The following is a 17,798-nucleotide window of genomic DNA, read 5'->3' on the forward strand; positions in this document are numbered from 1 at the left end:
TTATATGTGAGCGCTGAAGGACACATCACCACGCATTTGTACATGTTTGAACTTGTTTATTTACATGTTCCGTCGTTGCTTTGCACTGTGCTAGTAGTAGTCACTGGCGTACGCAGAGGGGAGGGGGGGCGAGGTGTCGCCCCCTCCCTCCGAAATTTTTGGCATGGGAGTGATTTTTAAGGCTAGACCCCCCTCATATAACCGTTCATTATATAAACTTGCTGTTCTCCATTTTGACTTTGGATTCTCTTCTCCCGTCGTTGCTCATGCCTTTTATATTTATTGTGGCAAAAAGATTTGTGACCTTTGTGTGTGTCGTGTGCTAAAAAGCTTCGCTGGTCATACACCTTCACAGAGTCGAATAGCTCGCTATTTTTATAGCTCGCCCCTTCATTCTTTTCTCTTGTTTCGGCTCTTCCGGTGCAGAAGAAGCCGCGCATCGTGCGGCGCCGACGGAACCGCTACCAATTAAATTTTGCTCATTTGGTTCAACGGCGACGCCCGATGTCACTGCTGTTCCCATCGACGGAAATCAGTTTAGCCGCACGTGTTGAGAAGGATTTCGCCGGCTGATATCTGTTGTTACTTTACCGACAAGGAAACATGAGGGCGTGATTGTTCCTACTTTCGGCGAAAGGAATGGAGCTGTGTGGGCATGAGTGCAGCAGCCGAAGGGCAACAAATCTTGCCTGCCTTACTTCAGCCCTTTTGGCTGACAGCCCGCTTCCCTGAGTGGGGAGCCCCGTGCTTCAGTGGGGTTCGGTTCGGTGCAGGGCATCCTGACGGGTGCCGAGCCCACACCTGTGCGCTGTAGCTGAGCCATTTATTTTCTTTGACAGCGACTCCAAGCCAGCTCGCCGTCACCACGGTGGTTCCCACAGCCTTTCCAGACAAAGCGACGACGGCGCGGTGCCATGGGCCGCGTGTCTCCTCATGAAACATCGGTGAGACCAACCCCGGCGACTGATTCTGTTAACAGCATTCGGCCTCCAAGCTGTTTGTGTCGGTTTGTCAATGGCAATTTTTTTTTCCATGTCTTTCCACTCTCTCGTGCTTACTTCAATTAGCCCTCACCCTGCATATGGGTGTATTGCTTGTGGAGAGGTCGACTTTCGGCCTCTCTACTCGTAACAGGTGGTTGTACTTTGGTTTTCTGAGTCTCCACATTCTTCTGGGGGCCGCGGCGCTTGAACAGCCCAGCGTTATATAGATCGGCGTCGGGGAGGGATTCGCAGCTACTCGACAAGGTGGAACTTGAGGTGGCAAAAACGGCGGCTGCACGTTCTACGGCAGCGGCTTTACGTTGTTTTCTCGCCCATTCGCACTACTGTGGCACCGACGTTCCTTCAGTTCCCGCTCTTCCTTCTCAGAGAGAACAAAACGCGCACGTCCCATAGGTAGTTAGAAGTGCAACTGCTGATAACGGCGCTAACACCGTTATCAGCCGATTTTGCAACTTGTGAAAGAGATATCGGTGAGAGCGAGGGGTATAAAACTTGTGAAAGAGGCGTCAGCGGTGGCGGAAAGGAGGTAAAAGACGGTGGCGACTAAAGCGTCCACACTACCTCGAGAACCTGGGGGATTAGACATAAACAGCTTCGCTGTAAAAATGCATAAACGTGGGGAGCAAGTATGCGTATTAACTATGGCATTTTTCCATCCCGTACGCCACAGCATGGAGGAGCAATGCCCATAGCACCCCTGGACGGTTTGACCCCCTTTATGGCCTTATTTTTAATGCATTGACCCTATGGTGCGTTTGAACGCCTCTATACTTTCAGTTCATTTTAGTCACGCCTCCAGCGCAACTTGATCGACAGAGCCTGAACCGGGGAAAGCGCCACAACGGCTCTGAAAGAGGGCTTCTCCTATAGTTTCTTCCTTTGACCCCTTCTTTATAAATAAAGTTTATGATTGTCACGTGAACGGATGGTGGGGTTGTCTCGACCAGCTCAGAGATGGACGCAGGAAAGCCGTTGACATGTTTAATACATACCCATTTAATGCACACTTGAAAAACCCTAACGAAAAGCACTCAATAATTAAACTACACACAAATGATAAACACTCAAACCTCTAACAATCCCAAAACACCATTCAAATCTAAACCCAAAAGTCTCTACAAGTCCTACACAATTATTTCATATACAATCATATACAATCCTTGCATCGAGTCCTAGTTATTGTCCTTCCTACCACAACTCCCTAGTTGTGTCCTACAACTGTGTCCCCAATGAACTGGCCTACCCCGCTGTCGTCGGCGCTAACGCGTTGCACCCGCTGCGTGGTCGCGACTCGGCGGTAGCCGTCCTCGTCTCGCTTCGGTGCCAGCGTTCGATGCGCGCGGTCACTCCTTGGACGGCGTGGGCTCCGCGCTACAGTGGCTAGCCACTGTATCCGCGCGCCCCGACTGGTTCCCTTGGTGGCTACCCCCACGTAGCCGCTGCCGCTGGAGGTCCTTGATGCCGGCGCTCGATACGCGCGGCCGTTCCTTGGACGGCGTGGGCTCCACGCGTCCTGAGGTTTCCTCGGTAGCTACTCCCTGGTAGCCTCTGCCGCTGGAGGTCCCAGGTAGGCTCGGCACGAACGTAGCCTTTCGGGGCCGTCGAAACGAAGGTCGACGGAGCGTGGACATTGGCCGTAGGTGTCCGACCGCCGCCGCTGGGGCCACGAAGACAGGTTCGTGGTGCGCCTAGGATGCCGCAGCCGATGCGAAGTCGGCCCGCACCAGTCCAGGCTTGGTAGGCATAGTCGGTGGCCTGGCCACGTCCCCCTGGCTCGTTCCTTGAAGCTCACGTGCTCCTACCGGCTCCTGGTTTCTGGCCTCCCGGTCTCTTGCCTCCCCTTCTCTTTGTGCGCCCCGCTTTTAACCCCTCTGGGGTATCTCGTGTAGCACTCTCATTGGCTCCTTGCCCTTTCCATGTCCATAATATGGCCATCACGCCACTGGTCACCTGCGCGGCGTTCGCTGGTCATTTGACCATGATTTTTCGGGGTTTAGGCGCTGGCGTTCTCTCATTGGTGCGCTCCTGGCACGCACTTCAAATTTCCATTCATTGGTTCTTTTTTTTTTCTTTTGGGAAGGTTTTGACGCATCCCCTCTCGGGGGTGCCCTTGACACATGACAATGATTGCTATGATGATTAGTGAGGCCATGGAGGAAAGAATACTATTTTCTTTCCTCCATCAGTCCCGTCATGTTCATGACGGGAATCCTTTCGGGAAAAAAAAAACCTCTCGAAACCCCCCAACTGAAAATCAAAACTGATGCCCAACTAACAAGTATAACACTTCCGTATTTATCCTCCGTTTAAAAAAAAAGTGTAAAGAACGAACACTATCGAATATTCACTTTATTGTAGCTAGAAGGAGTACTGACGGCAAATTTTTATGTTCCTTGCTGCTTTGCTCGATGCCTAATGGCCTGGGGGAGAGAGAGAGAGAGAGAGAGAGAGAGAGAGAGAGAGAGAGAGAGAGAGAGAGAGAGAGAGAGAGAGAGAGAGAGAGAGAGAGAGAGAGAGAGAGAGAGAGAGAGAGAGAGAGAGAGAGAGAGAGAGAGAGAGAGTTTATTAAAATCGGGCCCTGTTAGGCGGGGCGGGTGGCCAGCAGCGCAGCTGCTCAGCGACAGGGCTTGGCTTGGCGAAACCGAAACGGCACTTGAGATACTTGAGCACGCAATAAATAATTACAGTGAACGGCTTGAAAATCGCCCGTTTCGGCTTTCCAAGCTTACAGCCCGGAGGTCGCGTATAACAGAACCTCACCGTTTGTGAGGACGTCAAAACACTGCGGTGGCCGGTGGAGGCGTAATTTGGACCGCCGCGCCGCCGGAGCTGAGCGGCTGAGCTGCCTGGACTCATCCGAGGCTGTCCGAGGCGCTTAGGCCTACCACGGCGGTGGAAATTTGATGACTGCGCTTGATAAAAGTCCTGACGCGACTTCTAGTATTGCGATACTGGGCTATATTATCCGCTCTTTTGCCGCGTGTGGCACTTTCCACACGTGGGAAAGGAGCCGATAAATAAAATAAAGTTTCTGGGCAGCGGTTCGTGAACGCGCCAGGCCGGTGGCTACCAGCGCGCAGTCGTCGCTCTCGGCGCTGCACGCGTGAAGTGATGTCACGAGTTTCTGTTGTTGTTGTGGTTGTTTGTGGTTGGCGGGAGAGGAAAAGGAAAGGAAATGCACTGGGGATATTATGAGCTCGGCAGGGAGCTCACCTGCATACAACCCAGTGCAGGGGAAGGGAAGTAGAGGGGGAGTGACAGGATAAAGTGGAGAGAGACAGAGGGAGAGAGAGAGAAAAAAAAAGGTATACAGAGTCCTAGAGTCAGTCAGTCAGTCCTAGAAAGCTGTCATTCCGGGTACATCAGTTCGGGCACTGCACTCCGGGCTACAGCCGCTGCGTGAGACCGGTCGTCTCCAGGTAATGGAGCAGATGGGCGAAGACTTCCCGTTGGGTTGCCGCAGGCCCCTTGGGGAACAGAAGGTCCTCCATGCCGGCGCCGCGAAGGCCTCAACGCTGGAGTGCTCGGTGGAGCTCTGCTCTCGGGCCCGCGTGGCGGGGGCAGAAGCAGAGTAGGTGCTCCAGCGTCTCTGTAGGTTCCGGGCAGTCCACACATATGGGGGAGTCCTTGCGCAATTGGTGCAGGCGCTCCGGCACATTGCAGCAGTCGAGCGGCATGCAGAGAAGCAGGCAGCGGGCATCCCTGCTGATGCGTGCAGGCAGCGGCTGTGGCGCCAGGCCACTAAAAACGCGAGGGTCGGGGTGGCGGTGACGTCCCGGGAAGCTGGGGTGCCCTCCTAGTGGTCCTCCCTCTCGGGCGTCGGCGCCCTCGTTGCCCCGGATGCCACTGTGGCCAGGCAGCCCGTGGAGCCGCAGTGGCCGCAGGTCGCAGCCTCGGGAAGCCAGTGTGCAGCTTGGCTGCAAGGGAGCGCTCCGGGTAGCCGCAAATCGGATGTCACTCGGGGCCCAACTTGGATATGTCATTTCGAGTTCCCGTACTGAGTGGAGATGCTGCAATTTTCTCTTCGGTTTTTAAACATCTGCATTTATTTTCAATTTATCTACTGTAGTCAGGTTTAGTTGTGCAATGCATCAAATTATCTCGTTTCCTGCTGGTTTCTTTTTGTCGATTTATTCGTTTTTTGTTTTTCATTTGTCTATTCTGATTAGGTGGAGAACGAAGTTGTGTCATCTTAGGAGCAAGAGAGACCATTTTGCCTATATCTGGTCTTCTCTGGATTGTCTCTCATGGTCGAGTCGTTATAGGTGTGGCTATTTAAAGAATCGCTTATTTCTAGTTTTTAATTATTGCTCTGTTAGCAAAATATACGTTCCAAGAATTAAAGCAATGCTTTAATTCTTGGAACGTATATTTTGCTAACTTGTTCAAAAAGTAGTCAGCTCAGTATTGATTAAGTGTTGGGTAAAAGCCATTCTAATTTTCATTTTTTTTATTCGAAATTAAAAAAATTTGCGAAGCATGAAGTCGCGCAAGGCTTGAACCATAGCGAAGCTGGAGCATTTCTATGTAAGCACTGAAGGACACACCATCACGCGTATTGCATTAGGTTTCAAATTATTTATTTACATGTTCCGTCGTCGCTTTTTACTGTGGTAGTACTAGCAGTCATTGTCATATCCATCTATATCGCAGTATTCCTCATGCACGACTGGCGGACCCGGATCGTTTCGTCCGCAGGCTTTCACATTTCTCCCAAAGTGGAACGCCAGCACACGCTAGAACCGGCGTCAACCGGCTTCGCGAACTGGGCGTATGTAGCGAGAGCTATCTTGTGCTCCCCCTTCGGGCGCGTACGCACGTTAACCGTTTTCTTTTCTCTTGCGAGCGCCACGCGCAAGCCTGGACGACGCCTGGAGCTCCTCGTATAGGCACCGGACAGTGAAGTTTGCGCGCGACTGCAGCGCCATCTCTCGCCGCCGCTTAGCAACTCCGGGTCGGTGGATGTCGCGACCGGCCGTTCAGCGCACGTAAAAACACGCGCGCTACGTGCGGTTCGACGTTGTGTGGCGGAAGTTTTTTAAGAAACATAGTTATAATTGCAAGTTGCAGTATCCGAAAGGATCAAAATGCTGCAGGAAAGAATTAGTGGCCACGCCGCTACTGCTGCGTGAAGTACTGCCACAATCGCGGAAGGCAGCCTGCCATCGTTCTGTACAGGTTTCTCGGGCAGCGTCGCAAGAAATGGATTATAGCAGTAAGAAAGCCATGACATTTTTTGTCAGTGGAAGGAGTATTATGAGTACGATGACTGTTTATGCGCAGCACAGACACGAAGGGCCGTAAAACTAAAATGTTTGCATTCAGTGTTCCATACACATCGCGCGATGCGATGAATCGCATGCCGTCGTAGTATTTGCATAACACAAAGTATTACGGCTTCCCCCACAATTGTTTTATCAGCATTAACCTTTTTTTAGCGACATTCACAGCACCGAATGGATGCCAAAAGGCGGCACAAGAATATGTTCACAGCACTTCGCGGGTGATGCCAAAAGCAATGTCAAGACGGTCAGTACGCATCCCACTTACTGCCCTACTTTGTTTCCCGAAGTGTACAGAGTTCGACCTCGCATTCCAAGCGAGAGCGTGGAAAGCTATCAAAGGCAAGGTTGCATTCACTCGCGCTGACTTCTTTAATGCGTTTTGCGTACTCTGAAAGTTGAGGTTGCTATTGTTTAAGCAGAGGATGGGGAGGAGGAGGAAATACTTTTTTTGGAGAATTCTGAACGGCCTGAACAAACTGTATCACAATTAGCCGTTTATACGACTCTAACATTACACACAAGATACAAGTCGAAACTAAACGAAATCTTCGTAAAGACAACCGCAGCTCCACAGCAGATTTCCAACTGTGTGAACTGCGCTTACTTTGTCATAAGCTAATAACGTTTGGAATCCGTTTTTAATCAGTGACAACACCAACCGAGCTGAAGAAGGGCAACCGAAAAAGTAACTGTAGTGTGGTTGGGCGAACAGAGGAAACAATAACACAGACACGCTTCTGTCGTGGAGCGCCGTGGTAAACGCTGGCTACTGACCTGAATTGGCGCTGTAAATAACCTTCCCTTGTGTCAGCTTGATCGTGGCTCATATTGAGTGGGAAAACACTGGGGTTTGAGAATTTAAAAAGATGTTTAATTAACTGAAAAAACTGGGATTACATATATAGACGGAGGAGCACTCAAAGAAGACGTCTGACGCGCTGCTCGGGCGTGGGACGACACCCTTGGGCGAACAGCACACACACGCACCACGCGAGCGTCCAAAGCTCGCACCATACACGCTCGGTGGTGTAAACATCCGGCCGCGGTCGCTGCGGCGGTGGTGGTTTCGAGTGCTTCGTGATCCGAGCCCGGTCCCCTCGGCAGACCGCCGGTGTCTGCTTTCGTTTTCGCCTCTCGGCGCAAGCATTCTCGGCGCGATAATTATCCGATGCTTCGGACACGGCTGACACTTGCTGAGAATGGGACTTCGCAACGATGTCTGTTCCATCAATTTCTTTCACGGCGCACACGCGCGCGGGAACGTACAATCTCTAACTTCTCGCGCACGCGAGGCCGACAGTAGTAGCTCAGCCCCGGAATTGTTATGAAATCGCACAGAAGCACTTGAGACATGGGGAAACTATTTGCCAGAACAGTTTTCAAGCACGAGACACCTTTCAAAAACAATCGCAGAATCGCACAAACAAACAACCCAGAGGTGCCGAATCTCTGAACGCGCGCCGGCCGTCTGGCTCTCACCGACCCGGAGTTAGCTCAAGCTTCCGCGGGGCGGCGCTGGGTGTACTTTATTCGTCGCGCCCTCTGAGCAGTGACCGGTGCCTATGGCGAGTGCTCACGCACGCGGTAACCGGCTGAAGTAACTATGACCCGGCGTTTCTTGACGATGCCGCACACATTGCGGCCATCAACATGTGCAAGTGTGCTGGTGGTGTTTTAGGCACCACTGATCACATTTGACACGTACACACAAGCTTTGAATTAGGCTGGCCTGGACAGCTCTAAACGCATGGCAAGGGCTGCGGGTTTAACATTTTCAACAGTTTTAGAGGCAAACCCATATACCACACTTCCGAAGAATACATGACTTTAGTAAGCTGACAAAAAGACTTAGCATGTACTTTGTCAGGATCATATGGGACTGCTGCGATAGAACTCTCAACAATATCACGGTTTCTAGGCATTGTAGTTTTGAATTGCTTTAGTGCGGAATTGGCCGCGGTTGAGCAGCTTCACGTGGCATGCGCGAGGAGCAGTGACGTCACACGGCGCACAGATCGTTGCTCGCTGCCCGGCGTCTATCCCACACCCCAAGCGCCCAGCATCTTTGCCGACCTCCGTTCCGCACGTGGTGGCCCGGTCCACTTGATGATCATGCGAGGGGTTGCCGGGTGTGCAACCGATGGCTCGTGCGTCGCAGCACCACCACCGTGCGCCTGTGGAACCAGCTTAGCTCTGGGGTGATTGGTGACGCTGCGTAGTAGCCGCTTGATAAATATACACGTGTCACAATGCGTATACCGCGTGTGTCATTGAAGCAGCAGTAAGCATGATAATCAAGCTAATCCTAGACAACCCGGAAACCTAAGAATAACCAGCTGAACCAGCTCATGCTACGTATATCCTGGCATAGCCGAGCTAGGCCACTGCTCATTTTTTCAAGTAAAACTACTGTTCCTTTCTGGAACGAATTACCGTGCTATTTCAAAGATTGAACACAGGCATTTTTACTCACAGCAAGTTTAAAATTGCACTTCGCTCAGTCCACTTCACAAGCCCATTAATGCCCAAGCCTAACTGCAGATGCAGAGGGTTCAATTAAAAACTTACTTAGACGCCAGTGTGCGACTTCTACCCAGCAGCTGTGAAAGCCCGCCGTCCAGCCAGCACCATAACCCAAAGATGCCGTTGAGATCCGCAAAAATTCAACATTTCCACCTTTTGCCATATTTCTAGCACGTCACTGCCGACATTGTACAGCAGTAAACTTGAAACTCTGTCAATATAATCCTTACCTTTCGTGGTGAAAACATCTTTCGGGACACATGCCATCGTACTCGATGTTCTCACGAATTTCTTATCGTCCAGTCTAACCCCAGATTTTTCACTAATGGTGAAAATTCCCCCTCATTAAACAATTCTCGCCGATATTCCCCTGGAATCTTCCCAATTAACGAGGCTTAGCTTGAAGTCTCGGAATATTTTGTTGTACTGTAGCACAATCTTTCTAATGGGCAGCAGGAATAATTTTTCCTGAAGAAAGCAAACTGCGGCTGGTGTACCGAGCAAGGCCGGGGAAGCGTAAAAATTAGTTTTCAATAGTTCAAAAAATAAAGGGCAAGGAATATGAACACTTCTAAACTAAACCAGCATATTAACTCTGCACCAATCTCAACCACCACAGAAGCTACAAAATCCCTCAAAGCCTCAACACCACGTTAGAGACAAACCCCCCTGCCTTGCTGCTAACACCACCCCACTGCAACAAATGCCCATGTCCTTTGCCCCAGAGGTGGAGACACGATAACAATACAAGTGATTTAGGCAGAATCAGACTAACTAACTGTAAATCACAGGCAGACATCATATGAGCAACAGTCAGGAAATCGATATTTCTCAAGTGTCTCCAAGCAGAACAAAGAATTACTACAGCACTTACCTTAAAACAGTGAAACTAATTCTACTCCCAGACCCAACATCCGATACAGGAGGCGCCTGCCCTAACATTGCTGTTGCTGTTCATGTTCAAATAACCTTCTGGATAGTTTACAACAGTTCAATAGCCAACTTGGATAGCTTAAGCCCGAGATGTTTAGGAAAACTTTGGAATGCAGGCGAGTTTGACTGTACCACTGGCCGTACGAGTGACAGCTTGTGGGAGTCACTGGCCATGTGCATTCAAGTGAGGCATTATACCCATTCTTATCTAGGGGTGAATGCAACCCTGTGTCCATTAAAGGTGGTCTGAACTTCGAATTGTCTTGAATTGTGCATGTCCATTAAAGATGGTCTGAACTTCGAATTGTCTTGAATTGTGTGGTGTCTCATGTAGCTGATATCAAGCAAACGCATTGCGGCCAAGAAAACAGCTGACCAGTATCATGACAAGGTTGCGTTTGTCCTCTGCCCTGCGACTGTAATTCCAATAAGCTCGTTAACTAAGCCACACGATTGGGATATTAAATTGGCAACACGAAGTTCTACGAGCACAACTAAGAGTATGAAGCCCCCTGAACATGGGTGCGTGAAGAAATGATTCCAGTCAGTCTAGGTAGTGAGAAATTTCCTTGCAGTTTGCTTTCAGCATCACTGAATCTTGAGGAAAAAAAAACTTTATGAGACGTATTATGAGGAACCAGCATGCTTTGTGTTGCTTTCGAATCGTAGTCAGGAAAGTAAATTTGTAATGCAGAATTCCCACACGAGTCTCTCCTAGAGCAGCATGCCGACGTTTACACCTACTTGCACATCTTTCCAGCTGTTCCATCAGTCTGATTGCGGCACAGACAAAAGGGTCAGCAACCACTACACCGCAGGCATAGCACAACCCCACAAAAACGACTTGGCAGTCGGGTCTTTAGCTTGAATCGCCAATGTCCCAACTCGCCTACCAAAGAACAAGACACATGCAGACCAGCGCACACACAAGGCAGTTATTTTCAAACGAGAATTTAAGAGAATTTATTCAATACTTTACCCAACGGTTGCATTAATTTGAATATTACAAATTTACACATCCATATAAAGGTAAAGTCCTCAAAGTGTGTGTCTTCTCAGAGCTCGCTCTGAACGACCTGACAAAGCATTTTGTTTTTCCTCAAGAGCTCATATCATTTATATATTTATATATATTTATATATATATAATATATACACGCACACACACAAAACACGCACACCTCTTGTCCCGTACTAGGTGGGAGTCCATTCCTTTTTCTCGCTCTCTGCTGCGGCTGCTATCTTCCGCACAATGGTCGTCCGCTGCAGTCTTCGACGCAGCACTCTTCATCGTGGAGGAAGCGCCGTTTATAAAGTCCATCTTGTTGCGTTACACAATCATCAACAAAGGGAAACCATGGATGCGTTGCACAGAAAAAAACAAACCAACAAACAACGTGCGAAAAAAAAGGAAACAAACAAGTCGCCTTCCTCAGCCTTACACAACAAGGCCTCGAGGCAAAACACACTTTACAACAAACAGCTGAATAACCAGCCGGACTCCCACACTTGGTTTTATACCCGAGGGAGGAGGGGGGGAAAACAAACAAAAAAACAACACATTTGGCAAGGTCAGACACAGAAAACAAATATATAAACACACGCTTTTAAAAACACAACGATCAAATATTCTAGGACACTAATATAATTCCTTTCGACTCTATAATAATGTTGCTCCAAAACAACTGTACAAACACAGGAGCAATAAGATGGGGGGGAAAAAATACAAGATTCAGTTTTGTTCTACATTGTAAGGGGAGGGGGCAAAATCAGAAGCGTGCAGCCACCCCCAAAAGCACCCTCTTCTACGCACTCGTGCTTTGTTAAAAAAAAAAAAGAAAAAAAAAAAGAAAGAAACGCAGGCCAGAACAGAGGGATGTTGCCCAAGCAAAAGATTACGACAGATGCGCAACAAGGTGGTGGAGAAGAAGAAGAAGATGATGGCAGCGCAGTCGTCGTTCGAAGGCTCCCCCGCCCAGCATCAGCGTGTCGGAACAACGTCGGTGTGTGCCCCAAAAAGTACAACTACCAAGTTCTGCTGCACCATGCACGTATGAAAGCGAAGGCCAGCGCTTTTGAAAAAACTCTGCCCTCCTGCCTTGTGTGACAAGAATCAGGTACCAAGTATGTGTCTTTTTTTTTTTTTCTTGTTTCATCGAATGGGTTACTGAAGGGAGGGAAGGGGGGAGGTTGTTCGTGAGGGGCGAGGACGGGGCACGAGAGGAAGTTTGTGGAGGAGAAAATAAGCTTGTACAGGGGAAGAGAGACAAATCTGTCACGACTGCAACTGGACGACACACCGGGAAAGAGGAGGGGGCATGGGGGGAGAGGGTTGAAAGAACGACCACAGTTTCTGGACGAATGCGGCAGGCTCGAAAGAAGGAATAAGCTAAGGTCAGGGGTACGAACGATCACTTCGGGAACGGGGAGAGGGGGGGGGGGGGAGGAGAGGGGGAGGTTAGAGTGACCGTATTCATCGCCCTATAAAACACTAAGCATACTCTTTACACACTGTTCTCCTTTAAATAACTAGCGCTTTTTTTTTTTCATATATATAAAAAAAGATAGGTCTGACACACATACACACACACACGTCATACTGAGATACACAATTCTCTCAAAAAAGCTCAGTCATGCACCCTTTTTTTTTTCTTCTGCACTGTCACACATGCATGCTACAGTCGTACACAATGCGCGCATGCGCAAGCTTATAAAAAACATCTGCACACTTTTTCTCTCTCTCCCCCCCCTTTTCTTTTGTTCCTCCCGTGGCATTTCACAGGCCTACACACACACCTCTCATGTCCAACAGCAGCGACAAGGCATTGTAAGAAAATCAAAGAGAAGGAGATCCCCGGGTGGTGGGGAGTCGAGAAGAGGTGAAAATGAGGGGAGGGTTGAAAACAAAATGACCTCGAGAGCACAGCGCACCCTTCCACAAGGGTGACAAAGGACGCCCACACCTGCCATAAGCAAGACCATGTGCCAGTATCGCGGTGAGGAGGAGCGCGTGAGCATTGGGGGCGCTCTTTCCGCGAAAGTACTGCCGGCCCACCAAGACAGCAAACAAAAGCAAAGCCTGCAAAACACCTGTTACGCAGTATCGCACCTCCAGCATGGTTGGCAGCAAGTTTCGACAGAAGGGAGGGAGGGCGTCGCCTTTTGTTCCCCCCCCAAAAAATCCCCTCGCACCCACTGTGGTAACATTGGCAGTAGCTTGAATTACATCGACCACCATTCCCACTTAAACTCACGGAAGGACAATCTCCCAAATTTCCTAGGCCACTCACGACAGGAAATACTGATGTTGCGAAAGAGGGCAAGCACTAGCTGTGGACGGGCAGGACTGAGAAAAAGATCTACGGAGTCGGCCTGCCTAAAATGAGAGAGAGGTGCCCATGCAGGCTAATAACAGGGTTTGATGCACCTACCACGGGCACTAAATACCTTAGCGTCGGAAAGCAATCGGCCATCACAGATGGCAAGCTAGTGCTAACATAAAGGGACCCCAGGGTACAGAACAGGCCAATTCCTGGCTAAGGGGAGTGGAAAAGGGTGCGTGAAATGTCACAAGGCAGTCCTAAAAGAACAAGAAGGACGAGACTTTTCCCTTGACAGGCACAGCTGCTGTCAGCAACTTACTGCTGTGAGCTGAAGGAAGCGAGAAACAGCTATGTGGTTCAGCAGCCTGAGAGAGGAGGAGGAGGAGGGGTTGGGGGGTGGTGCAGCCTTCGCCCCACACATTCCACCCTGAGAAAGAAGTATTTTGTTTGCATTTGCCCAGGATCTACACACACACACACCCATGCACAGACACGCATGTGAAAACACAGACGAAGCATGCTCTCAACAGAGGCACAGTACACACACCCATTCCGAGAAGACGTCACACATTGGCCAAAAGAAAAGAAATAAAAAGAGACAGGATCCAAGCCAGTGCTGTGCGCCCAGAAGAAATACTGCTGCTGTTGCTAGGCCTCTCGGCGGCACTGAGGCTTGATGCGGTGCCGCGTGCACCAGCCCTCTTCCTCCCCCTCCCTCCCCCTTGCACGTCCTCATCTCAGCACTCGTGCCATTGAGAAGAAGACCAAGAAGAATGCCGTGCCTCGCCCCACGGAGAGCAAGTATTGGACCCACAGCTGTTCCTAAACTCACAATGAAGCATGCTGCCGCCAAGCCGTGTTGCCTATGTACATTAAGAGGGGGGGAAAAAAAAAAGAAAAAAAAATTGTTGACTAGGTAGACTTTGAACAAAACAGCTGTAGCTAAGAGCAAACAAAAAAGAATAGACACAAGAACGTAAAAAACTAAAGGTACGATGGACAGGGAAGAGGCATGTGCAGGCTGACGAGGGTCGAGAGGGGACAAGAAACCGAAGGAGAAGGAACTCGCACGCGCACACGACGACGTGCACCAAACAGTGTTGCGTCAGTGAAAAAGACGATGGCTGCGCGGGGTACAAAGGAGGAGGTCCACCTCTCACCACTCCTCTCCGAAATGTTGAGCTTCTTTCGGGGCCGGCAACAAGCACGATCAACGAGAGGCAGCAAGCACACAGCACCACGCCCCTCCCCCACCCCCCTCCCACTTTCAATCTCCATACCTGGCTAAGCTAGCAGCCCTCGCACAAGTGGCAGGCAGTACACGTCCCAACGTCGCTTCCCTCCCCCTTTTTGTCTTGTTTGGCACTCTTTTGTTAACAAACCGGTGGCAGCACAATGCGCAGAGGGAGGTAACGAGCTCAAGGAGGTCACTACGCGCCGCATGGCCTCAACTCCAAAAACGGCACTCTCCTACCAAGCATGCGACACATATGAGGGAAAAAAAAACGAAGACTGGAAAGACAGGGATTACTGGTTCAAGTCCTTTCTCGTACAAAGCATACGCTCTAATCACAAAAACAAACTAACAAACACTGCTTCGGTAGGACAATAAAAAAGGAGGGCAACAAATACAAGCAACAGGAACAAAAGAAGGGAAGCAAGCCAGAAACAGTATACAGGCTTTCTAAGTGTGCGCTCAAACTCCTCCCTAGGAGGAGTAAAAAAAAGTGTGGAGGGAGGGGGGTGAGGCATCGTCACCGTCATCTGCCCAGGGGTGTGGCAGCAAGAAGGCCCCCATATTTCTCTTCTTCCCCTCCTCTTCCCCAAGAAATGGCACCACACACGGCGGGGCCCCGTCAGAAGGCAAAAAATTGCGACACCTTCTCGCCGTTCGGGGAGGGGGGGAGCGTAGAGGGGGGGAGAGAGACTCTGCTGCTCCACAACACGGCGCTATCTCGCGCAAGTCTCTCCTTCGCCTCGTCCGGCGGAGGGGGAAGGGGGGAGAAAGAAAGTACAAAGCAAGCGCGTGCGCGCGCATAGTCCGCGACACGGAGGAATCCGCCGCAGCGATGGCAGCGTTTCCCTTGGCATGTGTGCGTCACACCCGGCCTTCGGAGGAATGGCATCGCTCCTCCCACCGCGGTGGTCGGCTGCGGCGAGAGGTGGGCACCTCTCCGCTCGCCCACCGAGCGACGGGGAGGAGGGAGGGGGTGGTGGCGGGGTCAGCGAGACCTGTGGTCTTCTTCTTCTTCTTCAGGCATCCCTACACTAGGTTGTACTCCTTCAAGTTCAGCTGCAGAATGGTGTCCTTCACGGCGGCAAACACAAACCGGATGTTCTCTGTGTCTGCGGGCCGGAAGGGGGGTAACGGAAAAAAAATGCGCCATTAGGTTTCCAAGAAAAGGACTCCGTGCAAAAATTTGCAACAGCCTTGTAACATGGGCTGTGAAACAACGAGGTGCGATCTAACTAGCCTCGAACACAGAATAGAAGAGGAGGACACTCAGGACGATGTGAGAACGCGGTCATGCCTAATTTCACAACGGCTTCGTTGCCCTGAAATACTATGCGAAATTTTATGCACATATTGCTCTCTGTGAGACAATGAGCACAAAATGATTCCACATTCAGCCATTTACCAATTTTCTATCGGTATAACGAGAAATTGTTAAGACCCTCCTGTGTGTCCTCTTCCGTAGCAGCATCACAACATGAACATTGCAAAACATGCATCTTGTTTTCTAGACTACTTTCTGCATTACAACAACACTTGAAAAGAGAGTAAGAGCAAATAAAAAATTAGCTTTTTTAAAGGGACCACCAATTGAAATTTGCCAAGCCCAAGTCAAGCATCACGTGGAACACCCCATGATGAAACGAGTTTGCTAGCCCCGTTGTGGAATGTTTATAAACGAATTTTTCAAATTTCCAGTCGTTGTGTAGGTTGCGCCCAGCTGCTAACGTGAATGCTGGCAGCCATGACATTAAACCACAATGCAACTTGCTTTTATTTGTGCGTGAGAGTGAAAAAAAATATTTAAAATCACAATCTAGCCTAAAACATTGACAACTAGGATACTCTTTTAATGTGCAACATTTTGCTCCTTAGCCCACCTGTGTAATTCCCTTAAACCTCATCAGAATGCGCATTGCCAGTCTAGCAAAGATAAAATCTCTTAAAATATTTCCTCTAGTTTAGCTAGATATTTTTCACACGTTTTCGGCCAACTCTCACATGCACAAAAGGGCATACACTAGACAGATTTCAATTGCTGGTCCCTTTAGAGGAAAAAAAGTTCTTTTATTCCTTGTAATCAGCAAGCTAAATTTAGCAAACACCTCGAAGATTGCATTTCAAACAGTTCGGTAAATTTCCTAGCTTGTGCTTCAAAAGCATAGCAGATATATGACAGCTCCAAGCTGTGGCCAGCATGCCAGCTTTATCACGATTATTACTGTGTTACAGACAGGCATTTGGGAAACCCTGTATAAAAATTATTAGCCAGTATATTATGAATTCGTTCCTAGAATGGCAGCATCTTGATAATGCAATTACAGCTGGAATGAATTTCAGTTAGGTAATGAATTCCGTAAATTATTAGGCCAAACTCAACTAAGCACGACGGGCCATTTCCCACCGTTCAAAAGTCTCGTATACTACGACAGGTGACATGAATAGTCAGGTGCTTACGACTGATGACAGTTCCTCCAAGTAATTTGCCCCACTGTAACCTTTCTACTCACTGTCTGTCCTTACCACAGCATACACAAGAACTCCAGACAAGTAATAATAATAATACAAAAACCCCTCTCTGTGCCTAACTTTGACAGACTGTGCTAAGTTTGAAATACAGTACGCCAATTTTTCATTTTTGCAGGGTTACTTTAATCGGACATTTAGTATAATTTATGTTGGTAGCTGGGCAGTGCAGCAGCACTCACATGACAGTGCGAAGTCAGTCAACTTAACAGGGGAAAAGAAATAAATACCAATGCCTTGACGAGCGCACACTCGGCAACCAAGAGATGAAGACATGGGCTTCACTTTTTCAGGCCCAAGTAGAAAAGAATAAGTAACTAATCCCACACGTTCCTTTGGTTTCACGGGCCAGTTTGATTCATTTTTGATGGCACAACTATTTCAGATGCCCCGGGAGATTCATATCGCTGCGATTTGACTGCACAAGGCAGCTTATTGTCTGCCCCTCATGAGTCTATACTATAGCCATTTACCTGCTGCAATCGCTGCCTACTGTTAACCTTTTTGAATGAATCACGCCATTCTGTCACCCTTTCCACTCTGCTGTACTGTTGTCATTCCTTTGTGAGAAGGCATACTAAACCACTCAAGCCATCTCAATAAACAAATCTAGCAGTAAAAAAAAAGGGGGGGGGTTTTGAATAAATCACGCCATTCTGTCACCCTTTCCACTCTGCTGTACTGTTGTTACTCCTTTCTGAGAAGGCATACGAAACAACTCAAGCCATCTCAATAAACGAATTTAGCAGTAAGAAAAAAAAAGGAAAGGGGGGGGGGAGGGCTTTATGAATGCGCCATTAGCTTAAAGGCTAAATGCACAATGAAAAATTCTTGCTGCGGTGCTTAGCAAGTTCACAGTGATGTGTGCACCAATTTTGTAGGGCATGCCATCACTGCTGATAAAGCCTGACATGCTGGCCACAAATGGGGGACACTGTCTATCGTGCACAAGCTCCCTGGATACCTTTATA

At 49.2% G+C, this 17,798-nt stretch overlaps 1 protein-coding gene across 3 annotated transcripts in view; it reads right to left on the reverse strand.

The window, feature by feature from the left end:
- Positions 1 to 11,573: 11,573 nt before the first annotated feature.
- Galphaq (G protein alpha q subunit) overlaps positions 11,574 to 17,798 on the reverse strand; it is a 36,213-nt gene continuing 29,988 nt past the window's right edge. For all 3 annotated transcript variants that reach the window (XM_077707176.1, XM_077707175.1, XM_077707177.1), the window contains one exon: positions 11,574 to 15,413. In XM_077707176.1, the coding sequence (XP_077563302.1) occupies positions 15,331 to 15,413 (83 nt within the window). In that variant the 3' untranslated portion in view covers positions 11,574 to 15,330. The remainder of the gene's footprint in view (positions 15,414 to 17,798) is intronic.

The sequence above is a fragment of the Haemaphysalis longicornis genome, unplaced genomic scaffold (assembly GCF_048455015.1).
Source record: "Haemaphysalis longicornis isolate Haplotype H1 unplaced genomic scaffold, Haemaphysalis longicornis Haplotype H1 scaffold_4, whole genome shotgun sequence".
NCBI classification, from domain to species: Eukaryota; Metazoa; Arthropoda; class Arachnida; order Ixodida; family Ixodidae; genus Haemaphysalis; species Haemaphysalis longicornis.